The 27237-nt window shown below is 33.7% G+C and overlaps 2 protein-coding genes across 8 annotated transcripts in view; one reads left to right on the top strand and one right to left on the bottom strand.

Annotated features, from left to right (window-relative positions):
* Positions 1–27237, bottom strand: part of LOC134842445 (guanine nucleotide exchange factor VAV3-like) — a 593770-nt gene that overhangs the window by 411654 nt on the left and 154879 nt on the right. The window lies entirely within an intron of this gene.
* Positions 1–27237, top strand: part of LOC134842476 (tyrosine-protein kinase HTK16-like) — a 123606-nt gene that overhangs the window by 93254 nt on the left and 3115 nt on the right. For all 3 annotated transcript variants that reach the window (XM_063858841.1, XM_063858849.1, XM_063858858.1), the window contains 3 exons: positions 20993–21081; positions 21317–21853; positions 22585–22666. In XM_063858841.1, the coding sequence (XP_063714911.1) occupies positions 20993–21081; positions 21317–21853; positions 22585–22666 (708 nt within the window). The remainder of the gene's footprint in view (positions 1–20992; positions 21082–21316; positions 21854–22584; positions 22667–27237) is intronic.

Here is a 27237-nt window from a genome sequence, read left to right on the forward strand (position 1 = left end):
TGAAATCCCCATAAAAGTTCAAAAAAGATTTCAAGGTGAAATATATTTTTTTTATTTGAGCCCAGGAAAATGAATACTTTCTGATGGCAAAAAAATGTGAAAAATTGCTAGTTGAAAAGCCGAAACTTATCTGGAGACAAAAACCTTCCAGAGCAAAATATTTCTGTCCCTTTCTTCGAAAGTCGGAATAACAAGTTACATCTGACGAACTTTTATAAATTCGAAGCATTTTGAATTTAAAAAGACAGGGTTGCTCCAAAAAACCGTATAAAAACGACAAAAAATAGGCCTAAATTCAATTTCGTTTTTTTTACAGCACCCCTAGACTCTTTGACTACAATTTTGCAGACTCAAACCAATACAAAAACAAATGGGGAAAAGAGACAAAGTTCTAAGTTTGTGGGACATATAAGCTTCTTGGCCGAGTAGGAGATCAAGACTTCATAAATTAACACATAAACGGAAGTCATGAAAACACGACTTTTCAAATATTTCAGCAAGAGAACTACTTGAAAATAGCACAATGAATAAAAATGAAACAAGACTGCATATTTATTTTTATGGAGTAGTTTGAATTAAAAAAATGGAAAACAATGAAAAAACTTCAAACGTTTTTTGGGGTTTGTTTTATAATTTTACGAAAAATAATTGGAGGAAAAATATCTTTTTAAAATTGAGCTCAAAACAACATTTTTTTTTGAATGATAATTTAAAAAAATTGTCAAAAATTGTTAGCTAAAAAAATCCGTCTAGAGGGAAAAAACACCCCACGCAGAGATATTCCGTCATTTTGCTCGACAATAGTCGGAGTGATAATTGTTTGAGCGGCACAAGCTCTCTTATCTTCTTTATGCAAACTGGATGAGCACTTTTAAAAGCAATAAAAAACTAACAAACAAGACTAATCGTATATCAGGGTGAAGCCCTGAATGTTCCGACTGCCCCCTTAATCCATACCGAAAAAATTTGCAAAAACCAAATTTTGAAAAGCTATCAGTTTCGGACAATATCAAAGATCAAATGTAAAAGTTTGAATCGTACGAAATCAATAGGACCGATTAGGTGGCCTCAACTCAATTTGGAATGATTTTTTTTGCGCGGGATAATTTTCATTTGCTTGTTTTACGCATTACGCAATTCGCGCTACGCTTTCAGCATTATGAATAAAATCTTCCAAGCGCGCATAAATTAGGCCAAAGCATAGTCAAATTGACATTTTTCAAACTCCCAGAACGTTGCAGAAAATGATTGGAGAAAACTTGTCTTTTTTATCTTCGATTTCAAGTAGTCTTAATATCAAAAACTAATACAATACAGAAAAATGACTGAAAAAAAAACTAATCCAAGTTTAATTACTCCGTTTTCTTCGAAAGTCGTAACAATAAGTAATAGCAGTTTAGTTACTACAATTTCCATCAACATCTTCGTTTTAAACTTTTTCAAGATTACTGCTATCTAAATGATTTTCCGAGAAGTCGATCACGGTGCGTGTTTCTTATTTTCAGAGGTAATACAGTTGAGGTTGCGCATTATTTTAATTTCAAATTACTAATTGTACATTGGGCAATCATAGATCAAACGGGCTCGTCGAACCTTTAATGTCGGTAGAATCACTAAAATCCCCATTAGTGTCCGCTTTAGAAGAATTAAATGGAATTTTTGCTCGTTTGTTCAAAATAACACCTTTCAAAAAGCGTTACAAAAGATATCCTAATTTAAGGTTGAGAAAAATAAAATCGAGACGTAATTTAGATAATGAGAAATCAATCATGTAAAAAGAAAGGACCATAAATTAAACGAGGGCGATTCAACCAAAAACGCTATAGAGACGAAGTCGAATCGATTGAGAGGAGTAATGAAAGCGACCTAACAAGAGAACCGAAGGCGTCATCCTCAAAGAGAGTTCCTCTGAATAACCCGTTTGCGTCCGAGGGTAAGTTTCTCAGAAAAAAATCCCAAAGAATTAACGAGAACCGTAATTCAAACCCTTGGCAAATAGAATTGTCAAGTATTCAGAACTCATCGTCACTCTAGATAACGGCAACATCTTCGGAAAATCCGACGTAGCTAGAATCATAAACACGGCACTTAACAAAGTGAATGGCACTAATTTTCTTTGGTTACCCGGCTCAGGTGATTTTACAGGAAAGCAAAAGAAGTCAGTCCCGTTACAAAGACCATTTGATTCGGAAAAACTATCCAGATGCCTGAACGCAAGAAAAACACAGTCCATGAAAGTTTCACCAAAGCCAGCTTCTAAAAGTTATCCAACTTCGCAAAACATTAATTCGAATTCCTGGAACAAAATTTTCTAGAAAACGAAACTGTAGACCCACATGATTGATAGAATTTTTCCCAAAAAAGTAATTTTTGCAAATATGGTGGCAGAGACGACAATCTCCGATGAAATCTCTTCTACCCTAGACCCCAAAAACAACGAACTCTCTGGAAAAAGAGTCTCCACCCAAAAATTAGCACATGTAGAGCAAGTAGCGTTTAAGGGAGAATGTTAGAATTGCCAAAACTACTTCAACGTTTAATTTTTACTGAGCAAAAAGTTTTTTCGTGTTTTATCTATTAGTATTTAGTTACTTCTCATCAAAAGTATATTTGTAATTAGCGTTGTCCTACACATAGCTGTCGTTTTTCATTCAGATGGTGCTCACAGGTTTCTTTTTTTTGTCTCTTTTTTGAACAGGCGATATTTTAACATATCGACCTTGAAACTTTTGCCGTTTATCCTTGCCAGGGGGAAAACGGTATATTACTACCTGTGTCACTACCTTACATTCGTCGATCCAATTTCCAGGGAATGTTGTGAAATGCATTTAGTATTTTGATTCACTTGAAGGTCACTTTTGTTCCGACTTTCGAAGAAAACGGAATATTTATGCTCGCTGTGTTTTTTTATTCAGTCAATTTTTGCTGATCGAAATAATAGTTTTCGACAAAACTTTTCTATACCTCCTTGAAGATATCGATTTCTTGAAATCAACTGTAAAAACATATTTTACCTCCAATCATTTTTGGTAGAATTTGAAAATTGCCAATTTGGTCATGCTCTGGACTAATTTATGCGCGCTTTGAAAAATTTTTTGTTCCGATTTTTGATACGAAAGTAACAGAATATTTGTGCTCGGGGTGGGTTTTTTTTCTTCAGACAAATTTCGACTGTTTAACTAGCCATTTTTTACGGAATTTTTTTATATCATTCAAAAATATTGTTGTCCTGAGCTTAAATTTGAAAAGATATTTCACCTGTGATTGTTTTTTGTAAATTTATGGGGGTTAAAAGAATAGCATTTTGGACAAGTTAGGACAACTAACGCGCGATATGTTTCGCGCTATTAACGCGTAAGCAGAGATTTAATCCGTCTGAGAAATCGTTCCAAATTGGTTAAAGGAAGCTTATTTGCCATAATTGACTTGTTAGTAGAAGCTAAATTTATCACTTTGTACTTTATGTGGCGTGAGGGAGATGATTTTTACAAATTTTTTCATTTTATTTTCTTTTTTTTTACGTTTATTTTTTTTTGATGTTTCTACTGCTTCATAGATTTTAAAAGGCAGTCGGAACATTCAGGGTTTCGCCCTGATACGAGCAGTCTTGCTCATATTGCTTAGATCGTGACGCGAATTATTTATGCGTGGCCAATTATCCCGAACAACAAAATCGTTCCAAATTGAATTGGGGCTATAGCTAATCGATCGTATTAATTTCGTATTAATCCATAAACAACTCATTGTCTCACACTTTATCTTTGATATACTGTCTAAAGTTTATAGATTTTCAGTATTTTTTTCTCCCAAAAATTATTCGATATGGATTCAGGCAGCAGCGGATTTAGGTGGGGGGGGGGGCGGACGCTCTTCCTTAGGGTTTCGACCCTTTGCCGACCCAAATGGTCCCCCTTTTGTACTATTTTGAGATATCCATTCTTGGCTGACTGACCTTAAATTTTTTCTAAAGGCGTTTTTGGCGCCAATCTATACTAATTTGGCGCCAATCTATACGAAAAAACGCAAATTTTTTGGTCGAAACTTTCAAAAAATGCCTAAAAACGCCGTTTTGGTTATTTTTTTTCAAACATTTGCTTGCGGCGCAAAAAATTTTGTCAAATTAAGCTCTTTATAGTGGTTTCGAAGAGCTCAAAAAATCAATTTGGTCGGCCTAAAAAAAGTCAATTTGGTCGACCTAAAAAAAAAAGACTTTTTTTTGAAAATCCGTCCCTTTCCCTCGAGAAATTCCTAGATCCGAGGAACCCTTCTTTAGGTAGTTGGGGTGCTCCCCCTTAAATCTGCCCCTAGTAAGAATTTTGAGCAATTAACGGATTTCGACGACTTCGAAGTTTTTTCACTTCGTCAATTTAAGTTTCGAAACATTTAAAGCGGTCTTTGAAACATTTAGAGCGTTTCGCTTATTAAAGCGTCAAAAGCTCTTCACTTCGTCAATTTAAGTAGAAAAAATTAAAGCGCTTGATTTATTAAAGCGTCAAAAGCGCTTCACTTCGTCAATTTAAGTATACAAAATCAAAGCGCTTCACTTATTAAAGCGTCAAAAGCGCTTTCCTTACCAAAGCGTAAATTTTTAATTAATCCGAGAAGATAAATTTACTCCCCTAAGATATTAAAAAAAAACGTTTTTAGTGACTGTGTTCATTGGATCATGAATTTCTTACAGCTGAAAAAATGGCAAATCAGTTAATTTTCTTGTTCGCTTTATGTAATAATTTCTGAATGTCTTTTTCCTTTAAATTTCATTCTCCTTCAGGTCTTAAATCAATCGTTTTTACCCGTAACTGAGCTAATCCAGTTCTTGCAGAAGAATGGATTAAATTTAATTTACAGCGAGCGAGTATTCAGATATCCTTCTCTCCTTTTTGCACTTCGTTCAATCGGCTTAGATCAAGAGCATCAATTTTCCGCGTTCAATTTTTTTGTTGTATAAAAAAATATTGCCATTATAGTTATTCGCATCTTCTGTTTGCTTGCATTGCATTACGAAACCAAACTGAAGTGAATTCAGTAAATTAAAAACACCATCTTATTAGCTAGACACACCTTATTCGTACCCTAAGTCTAAACATTGCCCAATGAAGATAACGGCGGGCAATCAAAGGAATAAAAAAGAGAACGAAGGACTGAAAGTTGTTTTTATCTGAAGTACTTAAGTTGTTACACACTCTATTTCCACTTTTGTCATCTTATCTACACACCCTATCGCTCTTGTAAATTAACCTCTATTATTATTCTGCTTTTCTTTTTTTAAAAAAAAAGAGACAAGCGTGTCGCTTAGTATGTATAATAGTTGAAGAAAAACATAGATTCAATGGAGAATCAACAGAATTTTTGCGAGAAATCATCCAAAATCAATTTCTTGGAGCCATATTATTCTTAAGGTCTCCATGGAACTGATTTTGGATTTTTATGAGCTTCAATGCTTTCAAATTTCCGGTTTTAGGTTCTTCCAAAATAGTTTGATTCGTATCCTAGTCAATCTTCTACTTTTTACCAGCTTTGAATTGGAATTGTCGCCTATTACTGTGCTGCCACGCAATTCGGTAACACCCGCTGAAAAATTGGATTAGAAATACATGTAAATGGTAGACGGATTTTTATGGGTAGAATTACTCGATGCCCGCGGCCTTTTATAGGGTCTGGGAAAGTCTGGTGGCTGATTCTGCTAGCCATCAGGTCTCTTAATTAGATCACGTTCACAGCTAATGAGTTTGAGCATTGTTCATTCCACCATCCCGCGGGTCTAATTTACAAAATTTCCTTCGAAATTTGTTTTGTTCCCCAAAACTCTTAAAAATTGATTGCAATTTGCTTTTTTCCAAGAGAAGATGTATTGTTAACTTATCTCACCTGGATTTTGCTGAACAGTTGCAAAATTTGATTAGGCAGAAGTTATTTTTTTCCTTGATCTTCATATTTAAATTTTAATCTGGTGAAGTTTCTGTACTAATTTGGTTTTAACTGGTTGGGGGTGAAAATGATAAATTTTTGATCAAATCAGTAATTGGAATTATTTTTCACCTTACGGTTCTTTTCACGCACTCTACCATTCGGAAAAGAATCAAAGGCGTGCTCAAAGCACTTTTCAGCAAACATCATCTTTTGTTCATTTTGACTTTTGTTTCATCTTCTTAAAACTGCCTCCAGTTAGAAAAGCTGCATAATATTGCTGTAGTTACACGCTTTTTTGTTGATTGGAGAGCTACATTTTTTGATTGCGCGAAATTGTTGTTTTACTTAGGTGTTCGTTTGTAGGCTAGTGACTGTAAGCTTTATCTGATACATTACCCTAAATTTATTATCTTCAATTATTTTTAACCTGAATTGAAGCCCAGGTCCAGCGTAAACCAGAGTTTTTATTTTTGCTCTTTGGTTACTTTACTGAGAAATTCCAAGTATTTGCTTCTTCGTTTATTGTTCCGACTTTCGATACGAAAGTAACAAAAAATATTTGTGCTCGGGGTGGGTTTTTTCTTCAGACCAATTTCGACTTTTTAACTAGCCATTTTCGACGGAATATTTTTATTTCATTCGAAAAGTATTGTTGTCCTGAGCTCTAATTTGAAAACAATTTTCACCTGTGATGATTTTTCGTAAAGTTATGGGGGTTTAAAGATTGCCACTTTGGCCAATTTGGGACAATTAACGCGCAATATGTTTCGCGCTATTAACGCGTAAGCGGAGAGTTAATCCGTCTTAAAATTGTTCCAAATTGGTTGAAAGAAGCTTATTTACCATAATTGATTTGTTACAAGGAGCGAAATCTATCCTTTTGTACTTAATATGGCGTGTGGGGGATGATTTTAATAAAAAAATTCAAATTTAAGAACATTTTTTTAAAAATTTATTTTGATACATTTAACTTTTTGATGTTATTACTGCTCCATAAAACCTTAAAAGGCAGTCGGAACGTTCAGGGCTTCGCCCTGATACGAGCAGTCTTGTTTGTTTTCAATTAACTTATTTAGTCTTAAGTATTTAGCTTCCTTGTATAAATTGTTTATATCTAGACTGTAGCAATCAAATAAGCTCTGAAGTTTAAGCTTAGAAAACTTTTTAATTTCCAGAAACTTGAATCAAACATTTTTTTTAATTTTGCCAATTTTTGAAATGAATTCGTTGTAAAACAATAATGAATAATAATTAAAACAATAATCAAACAATATTCAAAAAGAACAAAAAAAACGCCTACGGCGCACCATTATGAGTCCAAACTGTTCACTGGATAGCCGCATAATCTGGTGTCTGTAGTTCACTGAAATCCAAAGACTAAAACAAATCGTGACTGAAATCCAAAATGTTAAAACATAGTCCAAAGTGTGGGTGGATTCCGCTTACAAAATTTCCGTGGGTTCCGTTTTCAATTTACAAATTCTATTTGCAGTTGCGGATTCCATGGCCGCCTTATTTTACTAAGCACATTTATTATCATTTATTTGTTAATTTCACAAAAAGTTGTGAATTCCGTTTTTTTTCATGCGGATTTCACAAAATTGCCTGCTTTTGGAGCAATTTCAAGCAATACGGTGTTTTAGCTATTCATACGTGGAGCTCAAAACAGCAAAGAAGATCAAAGAAAAATAGCAATGTTGCGGATTCTGCGACAATTCTGTTTGTTTTTATGTTGCGGAAACCGCTTATAATTCACAATGTAGCATCGAGATGAAAAATTTTTATGCATGTATGTGTTTGTGAGGTGTTTGTGGGCATTTATGAAGACACTTCAAAAAAATTTCAAGTCATCTAGGTTGTCATTTATTAGGTCCAAAAAATATCTAAGAAGCGCTACTTGAAGGTACACGTTAATTTTTTGAAAAAAAGTTATTGGAAACGTATAATCGGTTTACTTCTGACGCTATCTTTTTTAGCTCAAAATTACGTACAGATCTGATTGATTCTACTAAAATTTTGCTAAAAAGGCCAAGAATAAGACAAAATTTTTAATGGACAAAATTTTCTGATCTGAAATATATGTCACAAAAAATTTTCTCTTTTTTTTACGAGCAGCTAAGCTTGACTTATATTGCTCAATGGCTGCTTTTGTTTTTTAAAACCTAAGAGTTTGGCTCTTTTTATGAACGAGATTTGTAAGTTTGCTGTTGTAGGTCAGTTTGTTTAGCCTAATTCATTGCGACCATTCTTAAGTCAGTTCAGTAAAGCTTTAAGTTTTTCTTTTATTCAACTTTTTCCTTAAAAATTTTTCATCAAAATTACAGCGAAGACGGCAGCAGTATTAACATACAAACCGATTGATGTTTTTTTTGATTAAGTATAAATCTATTTTATCAATATGTATTGGCCAGTTTAAGAATTTTGAATTGATGATATAAAAACTTAGGTGATAATATTTGAAACGTGTTTGGATTTTAAAAAATCAATAATCTTCCTCAATTCAATTTGGAACGATTTTGTAGTGCGGGATATTTCGCCGCGTGTAAAACATAAATTGAGCAGTTTAGTCAAGATTCATGGAAGGTTAATATAGCGATGTGCACATCGAGCTGGGCCCATGCAGATCAAGAAAATGATTCTCCGAGAGTCCAGCACTTGGTAACATTGGTCTGAATAAAAACAAACTACCTCGAGCTTATAAATTTCTCACTGTTTTTGAAGGTCGGAACAAAAATTCCCAGGAATTGTTGGTGACAAAAGTATAATTTTTGTACTTGGATATGTGAAGTCGGCCTTGCTTTCAAGCTTCGATTTTTGTTCCAAAAATTTGGAAGAAATTAAAGGAAATATTGTGATTGGGGTAAATTAACGGAAATATTTTTTCTCTAGAGGAAATTTGACTTTTTTAACTAGCAATTTTGACAAAACTTTTTAAGATTGAAATGTTTTGTCGAAATGTTTTGCTGTTATGAGCTCAAATTAAAAAAATATTTTTTTACCTTTGATCAGTTTTTGTAAAACTATGAAGGTTCAAAGATTGTCATTTTGGCCAATGTGGGGTAATTAACCTGCGATGTATTTCGTGCTATAAACGTGTAAATTTTTTGGATATACAAATTTAATGGACAGTATGGGAATGGTGGGATTTCCATGTTACTCTTTATTGTTAACTTTTGCTTTCATTTTTGAAAAATCTATTAGTTTTTGTTCCGACTTTCGATACGAAAGTAACGGAATATTTGTGCTCGGGGTGGGTTTTTTTTCTTCAGACAAATTTCGACTTTTTAACTAGCCTTTTTTGATGAAACTTTTTTTATATCATTCGAAAACTATTGTTGTCCTGGGCTTAAATTTGAAAAGATATTTAACCTGTGATTATTTTTCGTACAGTTATGAGGGTTTAAAGATTGCCATTTTGGCCAATTTGGGACAATTAACGCGCGATATATTTCGCGCTATTAACGCGCAAGCGGAGAGTTAATCCGTCTTAAAATCGTTCCAAATTGGTTGAAAGAAGCCAAAATTGATTTTTTACAAGGAGCGAATTCTATCGTTTTATACTTTGTAAGGCGTGTGGGTGATGATTTTCACCAAAAAAAAATTCAAATTTTAGAAAAAAAAAATTTATTTTTATTTTTTCTTACATTTAATTTTTTAATGTTATTAATGCTCCATAAAACCTTAAAAGGCAGTGGAAACTTTCAGGGCTTCGCCCTGATACGAGCACTCTTGTTGCTCCGACTTTTGATACGAAAGTAACGGAATAATTGTGCACGGGGTGGGTTTTTTTTTCTTCAGATAAATTTCGACTTTTTAACTAGCCTTTTTAATGGAATTTTTTTTTTATGATTCGAAAACTATTGTTGTCCTGGGCTTAAATTTGAAAAGATATTTCTTCTGTGATCATTTTTCGTACAGTTATGCGGGTTTAAAAATTGCCATTTTGGCCATTTTGGCCAATTTGGGACAATTAACGCGTAATATGTTTCGCGCTATTAACGCGTAAGCGGAGAGTTAATCCGTCTTAAAATTGTTCCAAATTGGTTGAACGCAGCTTATTTGCCATAATTAATTTGCTACACAGAACGAAATCTATCTTTTTGCACGTTATATGGCATTTTTGCCATTTTGACCAATTTGGGACAATTAACGCGCGATATAACTCGCGCTAATAACGCGTAAGCGGAGATTTAATCCGTCATATAAATCGTTCGAAATTGGTTGAACGAAGCTTATTTGCCATAATTGATTTGTTAAAAGGAAGGAAATCTCTAATTTTGTACTTTATATTGCGTGTGGGGGGATGATTTTCATAAAAAATTTCAAACTTCGAAAAAAAAATTTTCATTTTATTTTTTTTTCAATTAATTTTTTTATTTTTTATGCTATTACTGCTGCTCCATAAACCCTAAAAGGCAGTCGGAACATTCAGGGCTTTGCCCTGATACAATCAGTCTTGTTTATTTTCAATTTGAAAATTCTTTATACAGCGTAGTCTAACTTTAAGAAAGTTGTGAGTGACTTCAACAAACAACTAAATTAGTTATTGAAGACTGAAAATGCTGATTTCTATGTCTTAATTTGTCCTTTGTTTCGAAGAAGTCAAGTTATTAGTAATCAATTTCCAACAAATCATATGATTTTTCAACGATATTACCGCTTTTTCTTGGGAAATAATATGAAACAAAATTGGGCCACGAATAATAGTTTTGCATGTACAAGAAAAAAGGTAGGCGTTTGGTTAAAAAATTTCCGCTTCGTTTTAATATGTATTTGTTCCGTTCAAACAGAAGCATAATTTTTGTGCTAAAAATAAATATATTTTTTTGAGAAATGGTCAATTTTTTTCGTAGCATAACAAGATAGACTACAGCCCAAGTAGTCATCGCCGCATTGTTTTACAGCGCTTATAACTGTTTTTGTTAAAGTATTCGCAAGGTGAGCTCTTTACACTTTAAGTTTTTTCTCCACGATATTTGAAGGTTCTGAAAGTAACGGAATATTTGTGCTCGGGGTGGCTTTTTTTTCTTCAGACAAATTTCGACTTTTTAACTAGCCTTTTTTGATGAAACTTTTTTTATATCATTCGAAAACTATTGTTGTCCTGGGCTTAAATTTGAAAAGATATTTAACCTGTGATTATTTTTCGTACAGTTATGAGGGTTTAAAGATTGCCATTTTGGCCAATTTGGGACAATTAACGCGCGATATATTTCGCGCTATTAACGCGCAAGCGGAGAGTTAATCCGTCTTAAAATCGTTCCAAATTGGTTGAAAGAAGCCAAAATTGATTTGTTACAAGGAGCGAATTCTATCGTTTTATACTTTGTAAGGCGTGTGGGTGATGATTTTCACCAAAAAAAAATTCAAATTTTAGAAAAAAAAAATTTGTTTTTATTTTTTCTTACATTTAATTTTTTAATGTTATTAATGCTCCATAAAACCTTAAAAGGCAGTGGAAACTCTCAGGGCTTCGCCCTGATACGAGCACTCTTGTTGCTCCGACTTTTGATACGAAAGTAACGGAATATTTGTGTACGGGGTGGGTTTTTTTTTCTTCAGATAAATTTCGACTTTTTAACTAGCCTTTTTAATGGAATTTTTTTTTATGATTCGAAAACTATTGTTGTCCTGGGCTTAAATTTGAAAAGATATTTCTTCTGTGATCATTTTTCGTACAGTTATGCGGGTTTAAAAATTGCCATTTTGGCCATTTTGGCCAATTTGGGACAATTAACGCGTAATATGTTTCGCGCTATTAACGCGTAAGCGGAGAGTTAATCCGTCTTAAAATCGTTCCAAAGTGGTTGAACGAAGCTTATTTGCCATAATTAATTTGCTACACAGAACGAAATCTATCTTTTTGCACGTTATATGGCGTGTTGGGCGATTGTTTTCATGAAAAAATTTCAAAATTTAGAAAAAAAAATTTCATTTTATTTTATCTCCTTTACTTTTTTATGTTATTACTGCTGCTCAATAAACCTTAAAAGGCAGTCGGAACCTTCAGGGCTTCGCCCTGATACGAGCAGTTTTGTTGTTCCGACTTTCGATACGAAAGTAACGGAATATTTGTGCTCGGGGTGGGTTTTTTTTTTCTTCAGACAAATTTCGATTTTTTAACTAGCCATTTTTGACGGAATTTTTCTATATCGTTCAAAAGGCATTGTTGTATTGAGCTTAAATTTGAAAAGAAATTTTACCTGTGATCATTTTTTGTAGAGTTATGCGGGTTTAAAGATTGCCATTTTTGCCATTTTGACCAATTTGGGACAATTAACGCGCGATATAACTCGCGCTAATAACGCGTAAGCGGAGATTTAATCCGTCATATAAATCGTTCCAAATTGGTTGAACGAAGCTTATTTGCCATAATTGATTTGTTTAAAGGAACGAAATCTCTAATTTTGTACTTTATATTGCGTGTGGGGGGATGATTTTCATAAAAAATTTCAAACTTCGAAAAAAAAATTTTCATTTTATTTTTTTTTCAATTAATTTTTTTATTTATTATGCTATTACTGCTGCTCCATAAACCCTAAAAGGCAGTCGGAACATTCAGGGCTTTGCCCTGATACAATCAGTCTTGTTTATTTTCAATTTGAAAATTCTTTATACAGCGTAGTCTAACTTTAAGAAAGTTGTGAGTGACTTCAACAAACAACTAAATTAGTTATTGAAGACTGAAAATGCTGATTTCTATGTCTTAATTTGTCCTTTGTTTCGAAGAAGTCAAGTTATTCGTAATCAATTTCCAACAAATCATATGATTTTTCAACGATATTACCGCTTTTTCTTGGGAAATAATATGAAACAAAATTGGGCCACGAATAATAGTTTTGCATGTACAAGAAAAAAGGTAGGCGTTTGGTTAAAATATTTCCGCTTCGTTTTAATATGTATTTGTTCCGTTCAAACAGAAGCATAATTTTTGTGCTAAATATAAATATATTTTTTTGAGAAATGGTCAATTTTTTTCGTAGCATAACAAGATAGACTACAGCCCAAGTAGTCATCGCCGCATTGTTTTACAGCGCTTATAACTGTTTTTGTTAAAGTATTCGCAAGGTGAGCTCTTTACACTTTAAGTTTTTTCTCCACGATATTTGAAGGTTCTGAAATCAAGTCGATTTCGAACTGTTTTGATATTTCAGAATTTTTCTTGTCCTTTTGGCTCATGCCATTTTCAAGATACTTTATCGTGATACTTATCTTGCCATCATAATACCCATACAATGGAGAATGATTCGTGAATTTGAGATAAAACTGATTAATCAATTCATCTGTACGTTCAGCAATGACGAAATTCAAAACAAGGAACTACAATTTTTAGTAATTAATTGCAAAGCGTACAAGTTAAAATAGCAAACAATCCAAAACAATTGGACAATGTAGAATTAAAAAAGCTGTATTTTGTTTTTATTCAATGTTGGCATGCCGTTTTCGTTACCAGGAAATGTATATCTTGTGAAACTGGGTAATGTGTATAATACTTATAAAAATTGAGTTGTTACTCCAACCCTCAATTGATTTGCGATTCTTGATTTTCGGACGGCTTTTATGAACACTAGACAAGAGTGCTTGTATATCAGAGCAAAGCACTGAATGTTCCAACTGCCCCTTAATTCATATGGAATAGCTTTTGGGAAAGGAAAAAATGAAAATCTATAATTTTTGGACAATATCAAAGATCAAATTTGAAACGTACGAAGTTAATACGACCAATTAGCTGGCCTCAATTCAATTTAAGACACTTGCTTTTGTTGAGCGGGATAATTTGCCACGCATGAATAATTCGCGTTAAGTTCTCGTCAAAGGCGCTTAATTTAGTCCAGACCGGCCAAATTGGCAGTTTTAAACTCCCAAAATTTTGAGGTAAAATAAAAAGTATCTACTTTTTTTATAATTGAATTCAGAAATTCGATATCTTCAATGAGATATAAAGTTTTTTGTTGAAAAAAAATTGATTGGCAAAAACTGACTGAATGAAAAAACCACGCCAATTATAAAGCTTTTATTTTCTTCTAAGGTCGGAACATTAACCGTGATGTTCAATGTGAAGATGCTACATCCTTCGATGAGAAACTGTTTTGCAACCATACTGATTTTTTTCCGTCAGAAATTAGAATTATAATTTTAACTTCTAATGCATCTGTTTATTTTGCCAAACCACACAATTTTTTCAATATACCCTCGCATAAAAAATTATCAGTCTGCAATAAATATTAATTGATCAGTCTGATACAAATTTTATTAATTTCACTTGTGCGGGCCGATTCGAGTTTCATGATTACTAAGCGACCGTGCTTGTCACTGTCGTAAGTGCGGTTCGATTTGTTCGATTAATACATGATAGTTTCTATGCGTAGCGACTTATCCCACAATCAATATCGTTCATAATTGATTCGAGGCAAACTAATTGGTCATACTAATTTGACTCAAATTTCAGCTCGTTGACTTAGTATTGACAATTCAAAATTTGTAGAAAAAAAAAGTTTGTAGTATAAGCAAAATAAACGGAAAATATCGGAAACCAGTTTTGAGGCGATCGAAACACTCAGGGCTTCGCCCTGATATATGAGCGGGTCTTGTTGTTCCAACTTTTGATACGAAAGTAACGGAATATTTGTGCTCGGGGTGGGTTTTTTTCTTCAGACAAATTTCGACTTTTTAACTAGCCATTTTTGACAAAAATTTGAAAAGATATGATTGAAAAGTAGGATGTGATCATTTTTCGTAAAGTTATGAGGGTTTAAATATTGCCATTTCGGCCATTTTGACCAATTTGGGACAATTAACGCGCGATATAGTTCGCGCTATTAACGCGTAAGCGGAGATTTAATCCGTCTTATAAATGGTTCCAAATTGGTTGAACGAAGCTTATTTGCCATAATTGATTTGTTACAATGGCGTGTGGGGGGATGATTTTCATAAAAAGTTTCAAATTTTGGAAAAAAAAATTTCGTTTTATTTTATTTCATTTAGTTTTTTTATGTTATTACTGCTGCTCCATAAACCTTAAAAGGCAGTCGGAACATTCAGGGCTTCGCTCTGATAGAGCAGTCTTGTTGGTTTTTAGATCAGTTTATGTTTCTTCGCTGTTTTTGTTGGTTGAGTTTTTTCACCATTTGGCACCATCCCTTTTTGGCAACTTTTGACAGACTCCGCTGAAAAAAAATCGAATACGATTAGTTTAAAATCACAAGAACGCCCAATTTAAGGTGGTGCGAAATACATAGAAAACTTTTGCAAAAAAAAACATGATCGATTTTTGTTTCGAAGAAACGTATTTTATCGAAGCTAGCTCCGCGAAGACAGGTACATCAAAGCCTTCTCGTAGACAGTCGAGCAAGGTTTTGAAATATTTTCAGTATTAATTGTAATTTTATTTCACAAATGAGCAATTCCGGCTCGATTTTTTTTCAGATTATTAGCTTTGCAGGGGAAGGGATGAGAAAAGCCAGCCCAATTATTTTTTACCTTGTATTATTCTAGTTAACTCGCACTCGCGTTGTGCCAAAATACAGAATTAAATTCAAATTTTAATTAAAAAAAACTCGAAACTGTTGGAGCGAAATAATAGAATTTGTATTCGCGAATCAGCTACTGTAAATAGAAGAAGAAGGTAAAGACAATTATTTTTTATGAACTACAATTACCTCTGAGGGAACAAACCGACCGATGAAAAGAACCAGCCTTTACCTTAACATTCATTAAGAAAAAAAAACATAATACAAAAAGTAATAGAATTGTTAGTAATTTGTTTAAAAAAATATTTAAAAACTGTCCTAAATTTCATAGTTTTGTACTTATAGCTATAAAAATTAGCAATAAGTTATTTTGACTGGCCTGTGAGGATTCAGCTAAGTTTCCAGGTCTGTTTGAGTCTTTTGATCTTGTTCACTATTCGGGTACGGTTTCTAGTAACTGTGTTGTGTCTCCGCAAGGCAGGTTGAAAGTTTTTCAGATAGTGGACACCTAATTGAGCCAATGCAGCAATAACCTGTGATTAAGTTCAAGAAGAGCTCAGTTTGTAAGATGCAAACTGAACCCAAAAATTGGAGCTGGAATTTTATACTAAACTTGATATGGTATAAGTACTGAATTCCGCTCAGACCAAAGTCAAAGTCAACCAAAAAAAATTTTTGAAAAAAATTGTTGTTTTCTAAGATTAAAAGATCCAATAAGTTTTGTAAGTGAGCTTTCTCAAAAATTGAGAGTTTTTCAAAGTTTGCAAACATGATATGAATATATAGCAATATTTTCCTGATTTTTACTTTAAAAAATGGAAGGTCTCATATTTTTCTATACTTTATGGTTGGTGAAAGAACATTGTATGATACAGTAACTTTGTATATGAATCACAATAACGCATTTACAAGTTTCGAGGCATTTAGTTCCTAATTTTATAAAAGATTCAAAGGATTCCACTTCGGCAACGCTAGTTTGCTTATACCCTTTCCAGGTGCTTACAAAATTAGGTTTTGATTCCAGATTTTTTCCTAAATTTTTTCAAGACTGTTTTCTAAAAAATTTCCAGTTATCATTTAAAGTTGAGTGCTAAAAGTGTTTTTGTTCTTTTTTTAAAAAAAATGTTTTGTTTTTCCAATTTTGCCGATTGTTTGCCTTGAACCACTGATAGACCTTAATCAAATCATTTAAAGTTTCTTGAACTTTTCAAGATAGTCCGTTTTTGATGGTTTACTTTATTTTCCACCACTAATGGAACATCATTAAAACAAATCATAAATATTATTAGACCAGACCTTGAGCCTTGAACTCATTTTTTATATAAAGATAGAATGATTCAATGTATCATCTTTTAAATCAGTCAGTACAACCGGGTTTTTACTGATAATTTTTGACAAACAAACAATTTTGGTAAAACCCTCTATTTGATCGATTGAGTTATGCTTTGTTCTTGGGCCATTTTGTGAACAACAAATTGCTGGTGTTTCTTCATGTAATTTTATATCCTTATTAAGAATAATTTTCAAAAAGTTAACTTTATTAATTGAGCAGAGAAATAGGTGTGTAACTTTTTACAGGTAATTTTGAGGCATTTGTGAAGAAAGAAGGTTTTAGATTTACTTTGTAGGACTGTTAAAATTATTTTTCTCTTTGAAAAACGATTTAGTTTTGTCCAATGATGATTTTTTTTACTGGATGCAAGCTTGGTTAGTGTATTACTTTTTTCATCAGTTACCGTAGATGTCTTTTTTTCAACTGATTGATGATATTAATAATTTCCTGTACCTTACAAAGATAAAACTGAACTGAAAGTTTTGATTCATTTGATATAACAACTCATGATTGAGGGATATAGAAATTATTTTGTCAACATTGCTGGCGAAAAAGAAATAGTTTGTTTTTAATATCGATTTGAGAAACAATCCTGCATCCAATGTTATCTAAAATTTTGCCCACGGCATACTCAACCCTAGATTTTTTCAAGTGTAACTTTGAATCGATAGTTTGGTCCTGGTTTACCAATACAATTTGAATTTTTTTTCGTACTAGAATTTTGATTTAGCTCTTTTCAGTTTTTTTTTATTTTTAGTCTCTAAATTTTAGATATTTCTCAATGGGTTTGACGTGTTTAAATTCCGAGCTCGATGAAATCTTTTTAAATTACTTCTCAGGTTCCCTAGTTAAACGCTCAACTTGTATATTTTTAAATGAAAAATGTGTTTTAAAGTTCTATCCTTGCTAAAATTGTGTCGATTGTAAGTTTTCCTTTTTCGATGAATGATGTGTTGCTAAGTTTTATCCTTGATAAAATCTTGTGTAGCTAATATTTATCCTTGATTTAATGCTACCCAAAAAACGCAGTTTTGAAAAAACCTCACTGATTTTTCTTTCTTAGGCGAATTCACAGAGTTGAGTCCGCGTTGATTTTTACGATGAATGGATTGCTTCCCGTTTCAAAGAGACCATAAATTCTTCTTTCCATAGATCAAAAAATGTTTTAATTTTGTTTTTCAGCTTCTGTTTTTGCCAACCCGCGTAAGAAAAGTTTGGAAACCTTTTTTTCATTTTGCAAAGAAAAATATTTTTGCAATGATGAATAAAAGTAAGTCGGATATTGTCACGCTACTCGAAAAGCAATCAGCTAATTGTTTTTAAAAATATGTGATTGAGGTTACACAAACACTAAATCGCCGTTTGTTGTTTATCCGTCATCAAATAATTGATCAATTATTGAAAGTTGTTACCAAAAACCATCAAATCGGTATGGAAGAGTGGTGAAAGAAACATAAAAAGCTCATTTGTGGTCGTCAAAATAATCAATCGATAAGCATATCCGTGCGTCATAACGTTAGGAAAGGAAACACCAGAACAAATCCCACGAATTTTTTCAGAGGTATTATTTAATAGTTTTCAAACTCTGTTAAGATTCAGAGGCGTTTCGTCATTTGGGTGGAAGTGAAAATCAACTCCAGGCATCAAATGTCACCGGTGTGTCTCTAGAATCCTTCATTTTAATCTACATTAGCCCTAGGAGAGGAAAAATCAGCTGAATGTAATTAACAATTGGGAGAAAACTGTCTTTTTTAAAGCTATTCTGAAAACGGTTTTGATTGAATGTTGGCCCTTTTTTCTCCTGGTTTTGGAAAAAAATGTATAAAAAAGATGTTAGAAATGACTATCTAGAGTTTCTTCTTTTTAGTAAGTGAAAAAAGGTTGGAAAATAACGCAGACAAACCAGATAGTATTGAAATTTATTTCTGAAGTGGTGTAATCTTTTTCCGCTTTTCGATTCAACCCGAACCAAATTGAGTGTTTGTTCCCTCTGTCCCCTCCTCTTTTTAAATACCCCTGGGGATATTTATGGGCTCTTGTCCGACCTGACCTGCCCTCTCCTGGTTGACCACGGGCAGATTACGACGGACCCCATTTCATTTCACATTACCACACACATTTCACGCTTATCTATCACTACTCTTCAGTCTAACTGTTGTTTGCCGTTGACACAAATATACCTCCTCCCTCTTCTCTCACTGTGTCGCCGCTGGTTCTGATGGTTAAATATTGCAGCAAGCAGACAAAAATAGGTGCAGATTGATCTCCATTCCCGTTTCAAATCCTAAAAAATGAAGTTCAAAAACGGAATGTCAAAAAACTGCAAATTATTTCCAAAATATGCGAAGATAGCCAGGACAGGACAAAAATTTTATTGCAGCGAATCTTATTCTGTTTACCGGATCTGCTCAGAGGTTCTCTTATTGTATAAGCTTTGCATTGCAATATGACACGCCAAGTAAATGCAGTGATGGTCGATTAAAACCAATGCTGTCCAATTTGACTCTGACTCTCAAATGCAGCATAGCCAGTCTTTAGACACGGGCAATAAACACTGGAACAGAAACTGGATAGGGGGACGGGGAGGAGCTTAGGTTCATTTTATCCGACCTAATAAAGGTATAGCATAGTTGGTTACTAAACCCGCCGAAACACTAATCAGTTACTTAACAAGCTCTGCCCGATAAATATAATTAAAAACGTAACAGATCTAAGCGATACATCGATAGTTTTTTAATTTAGTCATCGATATGCTTCCGCAACTAACAAAGTGTACAATTGCTTTTTTTGATTTCGGCTTATTTTCGGTTCGTTTATCCATCGGCTACCTTTCGGATTTTTCACCCTTAGATGATACTATGTATATTTTGAGCCCGGGCACAATTGGTTTGCAAATCCAACAAAAACAACGGATAATAGGATAGTCTCCTATTTCGAAATCAACCCCCGTTAGTTTTCATCCTTTACACTCTATATGGACTATAGTGCCAGATTGCCCAGATTCCCATTCTACCCCGTCCGCTCATCCCGTTTATCCAAGTACTAATTTCCGTTATATTTTAAACCTTTTATTGGTATAAATCTTTATATTTTCGTCTCTTTATTGGTATAAAGTACTGTGGCTATGAAAACCAGAATCAGTTATTTCAAACTAACTTGTTATTTTTTTGCCGTTAATGCAGTTGACCTTTAGAAAATTTTTATTCACTTTGGGGAATAAATTTAATTTGGTTAAAAGAACTTCGAATTTAGAAAGATTAAAAAGAAAGGAAGTGCAAAACATTTAGTTCGATGATCTAAAAAAAAGTTCTATTTGAATGCCGTTACATTTTTTCAATATTCATTTATTTGACCGCTATCATTTTTATCTCACTGAGCCAAAAACATACCAGCAAGTTTTTCCAGCCGTTGTTAAATCCAAAAAAGGCACATCATTATCATTTATTCATAGAAGTCGATTGAATAAAGATAAATTCCTTTCAGTGATTTATTGCGCTGTAAAATAAAAATAGTATAATATGAGTCGCCGCGCAGATAACAATTACGTCCCTCCTTCTTCAAGTAACTACCCGAGTAACTATTCCACATTCGTCTCCTCCGGTTACCTGCCTTATAGGGACAATTTCAATTTTGACGACATCCCACGACGAAATTTGACGCCGAATAATGAGAGACCTTCGAGTTACGATCGTATGCAGCGAATGCATACGTATAAAGACCGAGCATGCGCGGCAATAAATCCAGCTGGTAGTTCCGACTACCAGATTTTAAACTCTAGTTCTGCATCCCAGAGCTATCAATTTACAAGACCTGTATTCCGAACCTCTATGAATAACACATCTCGTGAAAACTTGAAGCAAATGATTCGCAAAAGAGAACTCGAATTAGCCAATCAGAGCTCAAGTTACCGCCAAATGCAGTATCAGCCTCGCTGTCGAAACCACCGACTGGCTCTCATTTACAAGACCGAGTCTCAAAATGACTCAGTTAGCGACAGATCTGTCAGTTCGTCGGTCGAGAACCTGAGTAACCCGAGTCAATATAGTATGCTCAGGCCTCTTTCGCCAAATGAAATTAGTGGCGTTGATTACAATGACAATAGCAGGGGTTCATATAACTTCAGTAGTCATAGTTATGACAATCGGAGTGGTTATTACCCTTTCGAGACATCCCCCCAATTGACGTTGCCCAATCGGGTGACCCGAGGGGGCAGGGGTCTCATGCACTTGGGGGAGGGATTGACCCCTGTGAAGACTAATTTGACAGATGTGCTGTTTAGACTAACTGTGGACGACCACCAAGAGTCGAGTCAGAATCCGAATCCTTCTCCTAATTCCAAAAGGGACTACTCTGCTGAACATAGATCAGGTAAGTGATTTTAACGCAACTTCGTCCGGTTTACAGACCTATCTGATTTCTGATTTTGCAATTTGCAAACTTTGCTTTAGACAATGAAGAAAAAGCTTCTTAGATAGCACTTGTTGAATTCAAGTTTAAACTTAAGTGTTGTTTTATTATAAGAAAAAAGTATACAAAATAATAAAAATATATATATTTTTTCGTTTTACTATCCTATATATGTATGTCGACGCTTTTGTTTTAGAAAATAGCCCCAGTCCATCCGGTGCCAATCACAATTTAACATTTTTTCGCAACGCATCATCGCCTCTTGAACCCAAGGCTACATCATCTAGTCGGACCACTGCACGCTCAAGCCATCATCATCATCATCAGCAACATTGTCACAAGAAGACCAGCCTTCCACCAACATCCATATCGTCACTAGTACAACCCCACAACTCCTCCAATGCCGAACCTGGCGGCGACTCTTCGGCCCAAGCAGGTCGCCGGGAGTCTCCGAAGTCGAAGGAGGCTACTCCTGGAACGTCGGCAAAGAGTCTCGAGGAGAATGTCTTGGAGAACTGTGACCTTTATTTATACTACCAATTAGGAGTCGGTAACTTTGGCGTGGTGATGCAAGGGGTGCTTCGGAATCTGGATTCGGGTAAGGAGAGATCAGTGGCTGTGAAGATCCTCAGGTGCTCAGAGGGTGAGTCGGCGGAGAGTAGTCGGCAGCAGATGTTGCGAGAAGCCAAAGTCATGTCTGAACTCAATCACCCAAACGTCATCAAACTGATCGGTGAGCTTTTCCTTTCTAAATACTTTTTAATAGTTTCAACCGAAAACATAAAATCCATTACAATACAGCTGAAAGAACTACACAGCGCGAGAAGAATGGAACCTAAACTTTTTTTGTCAAACGTTGCTAGACCCATTACTATCATCAGCATGTAGTTGATGCATCAGTAAGCAGGAAACATCAGATAGCGCAGCACTTTGAAAAACGGAACTTGATTCAATTTGGTAACGACTCCAGTGGTCGATTAATGTTTGATGTAGACTTTTCTTTGAAGCCATTATACTTTTTTAATCATTGTTTTTGAAGGAAATGGAAAAAAAAGAGTCTATTCAGTACAACAGACAAGAGACATGAAAGCTTTTTGAAGTGCCCAAATCCAATTTTTGGTAAACTCAAGCAGCAGTGTTTCATTTAAGCTGGTCTGTATTTGCCTGATTATGATCAGAACTCAGACTTAAATGGGCGTCATCTCAATTTTGAAAGTGATTTACAAAAAAGACTCTCTTCGATCGCGAACGGTGCTGTTTATGAAATAATGACATAAGCAACGAATTGCATTCATTGGTCTTAACTATGTCTGAGACTTAAATTAACTTTTGGCTGAGTAATAATGATTGTCCGTAAATTCCGTTTCTTTACGGTCGTCCAATTTGCTTGTCGTCTAATTTCCTAGGCCCTCTATTATTTACACTAATTTATATCTGTTCATATGTGATGTTTGCTCTTTGCAGGCATCTTCAATGGTCCGGAACTGATGCTGGTGTCTGAGCTTGCCCCTATCGGACAGCTTAACAAATACTTGAAAAAGCACAAGTGAGTCACACCCACTCTTAAGATTAAAGCAACCTTTCACTCCTTATTATAGTTGGTAGTGCCTTCCACAAAGCAGAATTTTTTGTCCGATCAACCCCGAGCCCGTACCCTGGGGGTTTTCTGTGCAAGATCTGGAATTCTTTGTTTCTTACATTAGTTGATTCTCAGATCTGAAATTTTTTTTCAGAACCCTAATAAGAATTTACAAATTTCAGATCTGAAATGTGGATCTAAAATGGAAAATTTCAGATCTGAAATAACCATGAAAAACAAAGTTTCAGATCTGAAATCAGATCTGAGAAATCCTTTACCCGCACTGACAAAAATGGATTAGGATCGATTTTAGTATGAAAAAAGTACGTCGATTAAATTTAGATCGATTTTAGTATAAAAAAAGTACGAAGATTAAATTAAAAAGATGAAGATTGATTTGGATCAATTTAAAATCGACTTAAATTGATCTTAAATCCCAGCTAAAAAAATTGATCCAAATCGATTTTAAATCAATTTAAATGCATTTTTTCCAGTCTGAATTTGTTTTCATTTTTAAGGGGATTAAAATGGACTTAAATCGATTTAAATCGATTTTTTTTCATTCGAGTTTTATCAGTTTCAAATTTTTATTGCATTTACTTCTTGCCTATCATTTTTCATTTTTCATCCATAGCGTATTGTAGCATAAAATAGATCAAATAAGAAGACCAAAATATTGATAAAACTCGATGATTTTCTTGCATATTTTGAGTTCAAAAACTGATCTATATTTACCCTTTTCTTAATTCGTGACCTTTTTCTGGTTTGTTACCCAAGATTTTGCCCATAATCTGATTTACAATGATTCTCTATGATTTTATTGCAAATTTTTGAGTTTAAAACCTGATTTATGTGGGTCATTTTAACGAGTTCTATAACATCTGGCAAGAGTGTTTATGTTTAAAAATCGAGAATAACAAATTCAAACTGTTTTTTTAAAGGGTATGTTTTTTTTCGCCGTGTTAGCAAAAAAAATCGATTTTATTGTGTCGGAAAATCCATCGAAATCGATTTCAATCGATTTTTAGGCACTTAATTTGATTTAAAATTTTCAAAAAAATCGATTTAAATTAATTTAAAATGGATTTAAGTGAGATTCTGATGGGTTTAAGTGAGATGCGGATGGATTTTAGTGAGTCAAAAAAATTCATCGAAATCGATTTAAATCGATTTTTTAGATGCTTAAATTGATTTAAAATTTTCAAGAAAATCGATTTAAATCGAATTAAAATCCATTTAAATTCGTAAAATAAACATGGTTAATCGATTTGGATTGATTTAAAATCAATTCAAATCAGTTTAAATTGACCGGAAACCATTTCTGTCAGTGCGGGTACCGCTTAAAAGAATACCCATAACATCAGCTTCTTAAAAGTTAGAGAGTCGTAGTAGCCTTTATCGTCATAAATCATAGCGTCTCTCACGCAAAGTAGACAGATATTCCCGGCAAACTCCTCAACTAAAACTGCTTATTCTCACAAAATCAATTGTCTCCTACAGTAACTGCCCGTTATAGAAACTCATTTCTATAAAAACCCGGTGAATTTGTTTTAAATAGAAATAACATTCAGAAACAAAAACTTCTGATTCCCAAAAAGCTGAATTTTTTCAACATCACTGTTTTTCGAAAAAAAAATTAAATTTAAATGCGACTTGTCATGTAATCAGTATCTGCGTTTCTCAAGGATGCAATTGCAAAAAAACTGGGAATTTCTAGGGTAATAGAATTTTTCGTAAATTCGCATTTTTCTCTACTCGAGCTCATTCTTAAATTTTATCATCAGCGGTATGCTTTCGTTGATTCGACGCCGGCCAAAAATAAAAAAAACAGAACTACAAAGCGTTTTGGTCTTTTTCGTTTTGATACAAGCTGTACTTCAAATTCTTTGAAGCAATTTTTAAAAAATTGTGGTCGTCCATAAAACATGGTTTAAATATCCTGCTTTTCAGTTTACTTTGAGTAGAGATACTTTGCACACCCCAAAAACAGTAGATAGCAGAAGCTAAAAAAAATCAAAAAATAGCAAAAATTGAGTCCGAATCATTTATTTTTCAGATCTGAAATAACCAAGAAAAAGTTTCAGACCTGAAATTAGATCTGAAATAACCAATTCTTAAAGTATACAAGCGTTATTTAAGCATTTCACAACCTATTTCAGATCTGAAATTTAGATCTGAAAAAGATTATTTCGGATCTGTTTTAGAAAATTTACTGGGTACGGAGGGACGGAGGGAATTGTGACTAAGGGTTGTTCGAGTACTTCAATTTGCAGCAGACGATGCGTTCTGATTGATTTATTCCGAAAAAATACTCAAGTTATATTGCTATCAGTAGTTTTTTTACCAGACGTAACCAGAAATGTTACTTAGGCAACAGTTTATACCTAAGAATTTTTTCTAAGTATAGCAAGCTAAAACAGAGCTAAATTCAGTTTCTAATGACTAGCCAAAAAACGGCACGCAAACTGGGGGAAAATTACAGCACAAACATAAAGCACATAAGTCGAAAAAATGAAAATGAAAAAAAAAACTAGGTGAACCAAAAACTAGGCGGTCAATCAAAGCTGGAGGTACGTATTTGATGTTTTTTGATTTTCTCACACAAAATTTGCATCATTTCAAAAATTCGACGTTGACCAAAACCTTAGTTGTTTCTCTAGTAAAGTAAAAAAGAAAGAAAATTTTTTAAATTTTGGATTTTTCCAAGATATTATTATTTTTCTTGCAAAAAACTAAGGATTCGACGCTTCTGCAGGAAAAATTCTTGCAACCGGCACTTCCTATTGAACTTTTTCTCAGATTTGATGAAATAAATTTTAATTAAATTCGAAAAGTTTTAAAAAAATGGTCAACATTTCGAAAACTTGACTTCCAAAATTTATAACTTTTTTCGGTTAAAAGTAGGTCGTGGCCGTCAAAGTAGAGAAAAAACTCCTGCAACGGGGTTTTGATTAAAAAATTAATCTGAAAATTGTCTCGGTAGTTTTCGAATAAAGTCAAAAACTTCCACAAAACGGTCAAGTTTCAAAACTTTGGCTTGTTGGAAGACCATCATAACTTTTTTAAAAAAAAAATGAGAACAGCCACTTATAAAGGTAGATTTTCAACAACTTGTTGTTTCTCTTAAGACTATTATATCAATTTTGGCACAATAGTTATCGAGAAAAGTCGAAAAAAACGTTTAACAAACCAAAAAAATTGGCATTTCTAATAATTATAGTTTTTCCAGTTAAAAATAAATTGCAAGACATTCACGCAATTTTTAATATCGATTGCATCAAACACACAGGTTTGCAAAGTTTTTCTAGAGAAAAACAAAAAAGATTCAAAAAATGTGCGGAGGAGCTTTTCAATCCATTTCATTCATTGAAACCAAAGTCTTAGGTTTGGGAGGGTAGTTTTTGAGAGAACGAAAAATAAAACCAAAAAAACAAGATTCCAATATTCCCCCACAGATTTTTTGAAGGCCGTTTACAGAGGTTTATGGTAGCAAAAGAATAGGACAGTATGCAGGCTCACTGGAGGCAGGCGGTCTTTCCATTGATACGCTTTTTGAAAATCGTTGGAATAATGTTTAAGAAGAACTAAAATTTTAGCAAAAAAGGTTTTAATAAAGTTTTAATAATTCCATACACGACTCAATTTGTAACACTTAAGTTTTAATATGATCAGCCTAAAATTCATAGTTTTGCCAATACTTAATTTTAAAAAAACTATTCGAGACCAATTAAATGGCATTTGAAACATTCAGAGCTTTGCCTTGATACAAGCAGTTTCTTTTAATTGTTCCAACTTTCGATACGAAAGTAACGGAATATTTGTGCTCGGGGTGGGTTTTTTTTTCTTCAGACAAATTTCGACTTTTTAACTAGCCATTTTTAACGGAATTTTTTTTACATCATTCAAAAAGTATTGTTGTCTTGAGCTTAAATTTGATAAGATATTTCACCTGTGATCATTTTTCGTAAAGTTATGAGGGTTTAAAGATTGCCATTTTGGCCATTCTGACCAATTTGGTACAATTAACGCGCGATATAATTCGCGCGAATAAGGCGTAAGCGGAGATTTAATCCGTCTTATAAATCGTTCCAAATTGGTTGAACGAAGCTTATTTGCCATAATTGATTTATTACAAGGAACGAAATCTATCTTTTTGTACTTTATATGGCGTGTGGGAGGATGATTTTCATTAAAAAATTCAAATTTCAGAAAAAAAAATTTCATTTTATTTTATTTCATTTTATTTTTTATGTTATTACTGCTGCTCCATAAGCCTTAAAAGGCAGTCGGAACATTCAGGGCTTCGCCCTGATACGAGCAGCCTTGTTTTATTTTTCAAATCGATGTTCAGACCAAATATAATAATCATGAAGATAAAACAGTCCGAACTATAGGAAAAAGGTAGATTTCTAAAGAGTAAAAAGATGACGCTTGCAAACTTTATTTAGAAAATGAATTGAAATGAATTTTATCGATACCAACGGAGTAAATAAATTACCCATTCATTCAATTTTCTACAACTAGCTTGTTTCATCAGC

Source organism: Symsagittifera roscoffensis, chromosome 1, assembly GCF_963678635.1.
Source record: "Symsagittifera roscoffensis chromosome 1, txSymRosc1.1, whole genome shotgun sequence".
In the NCBI taxonomy this organism is placed as follows: Eukaryota; Metazoa; Xenacoelomorpha; order Acoela; family Convolutidae; genus Symsagittifera; species Symsagittifera roscoffensis.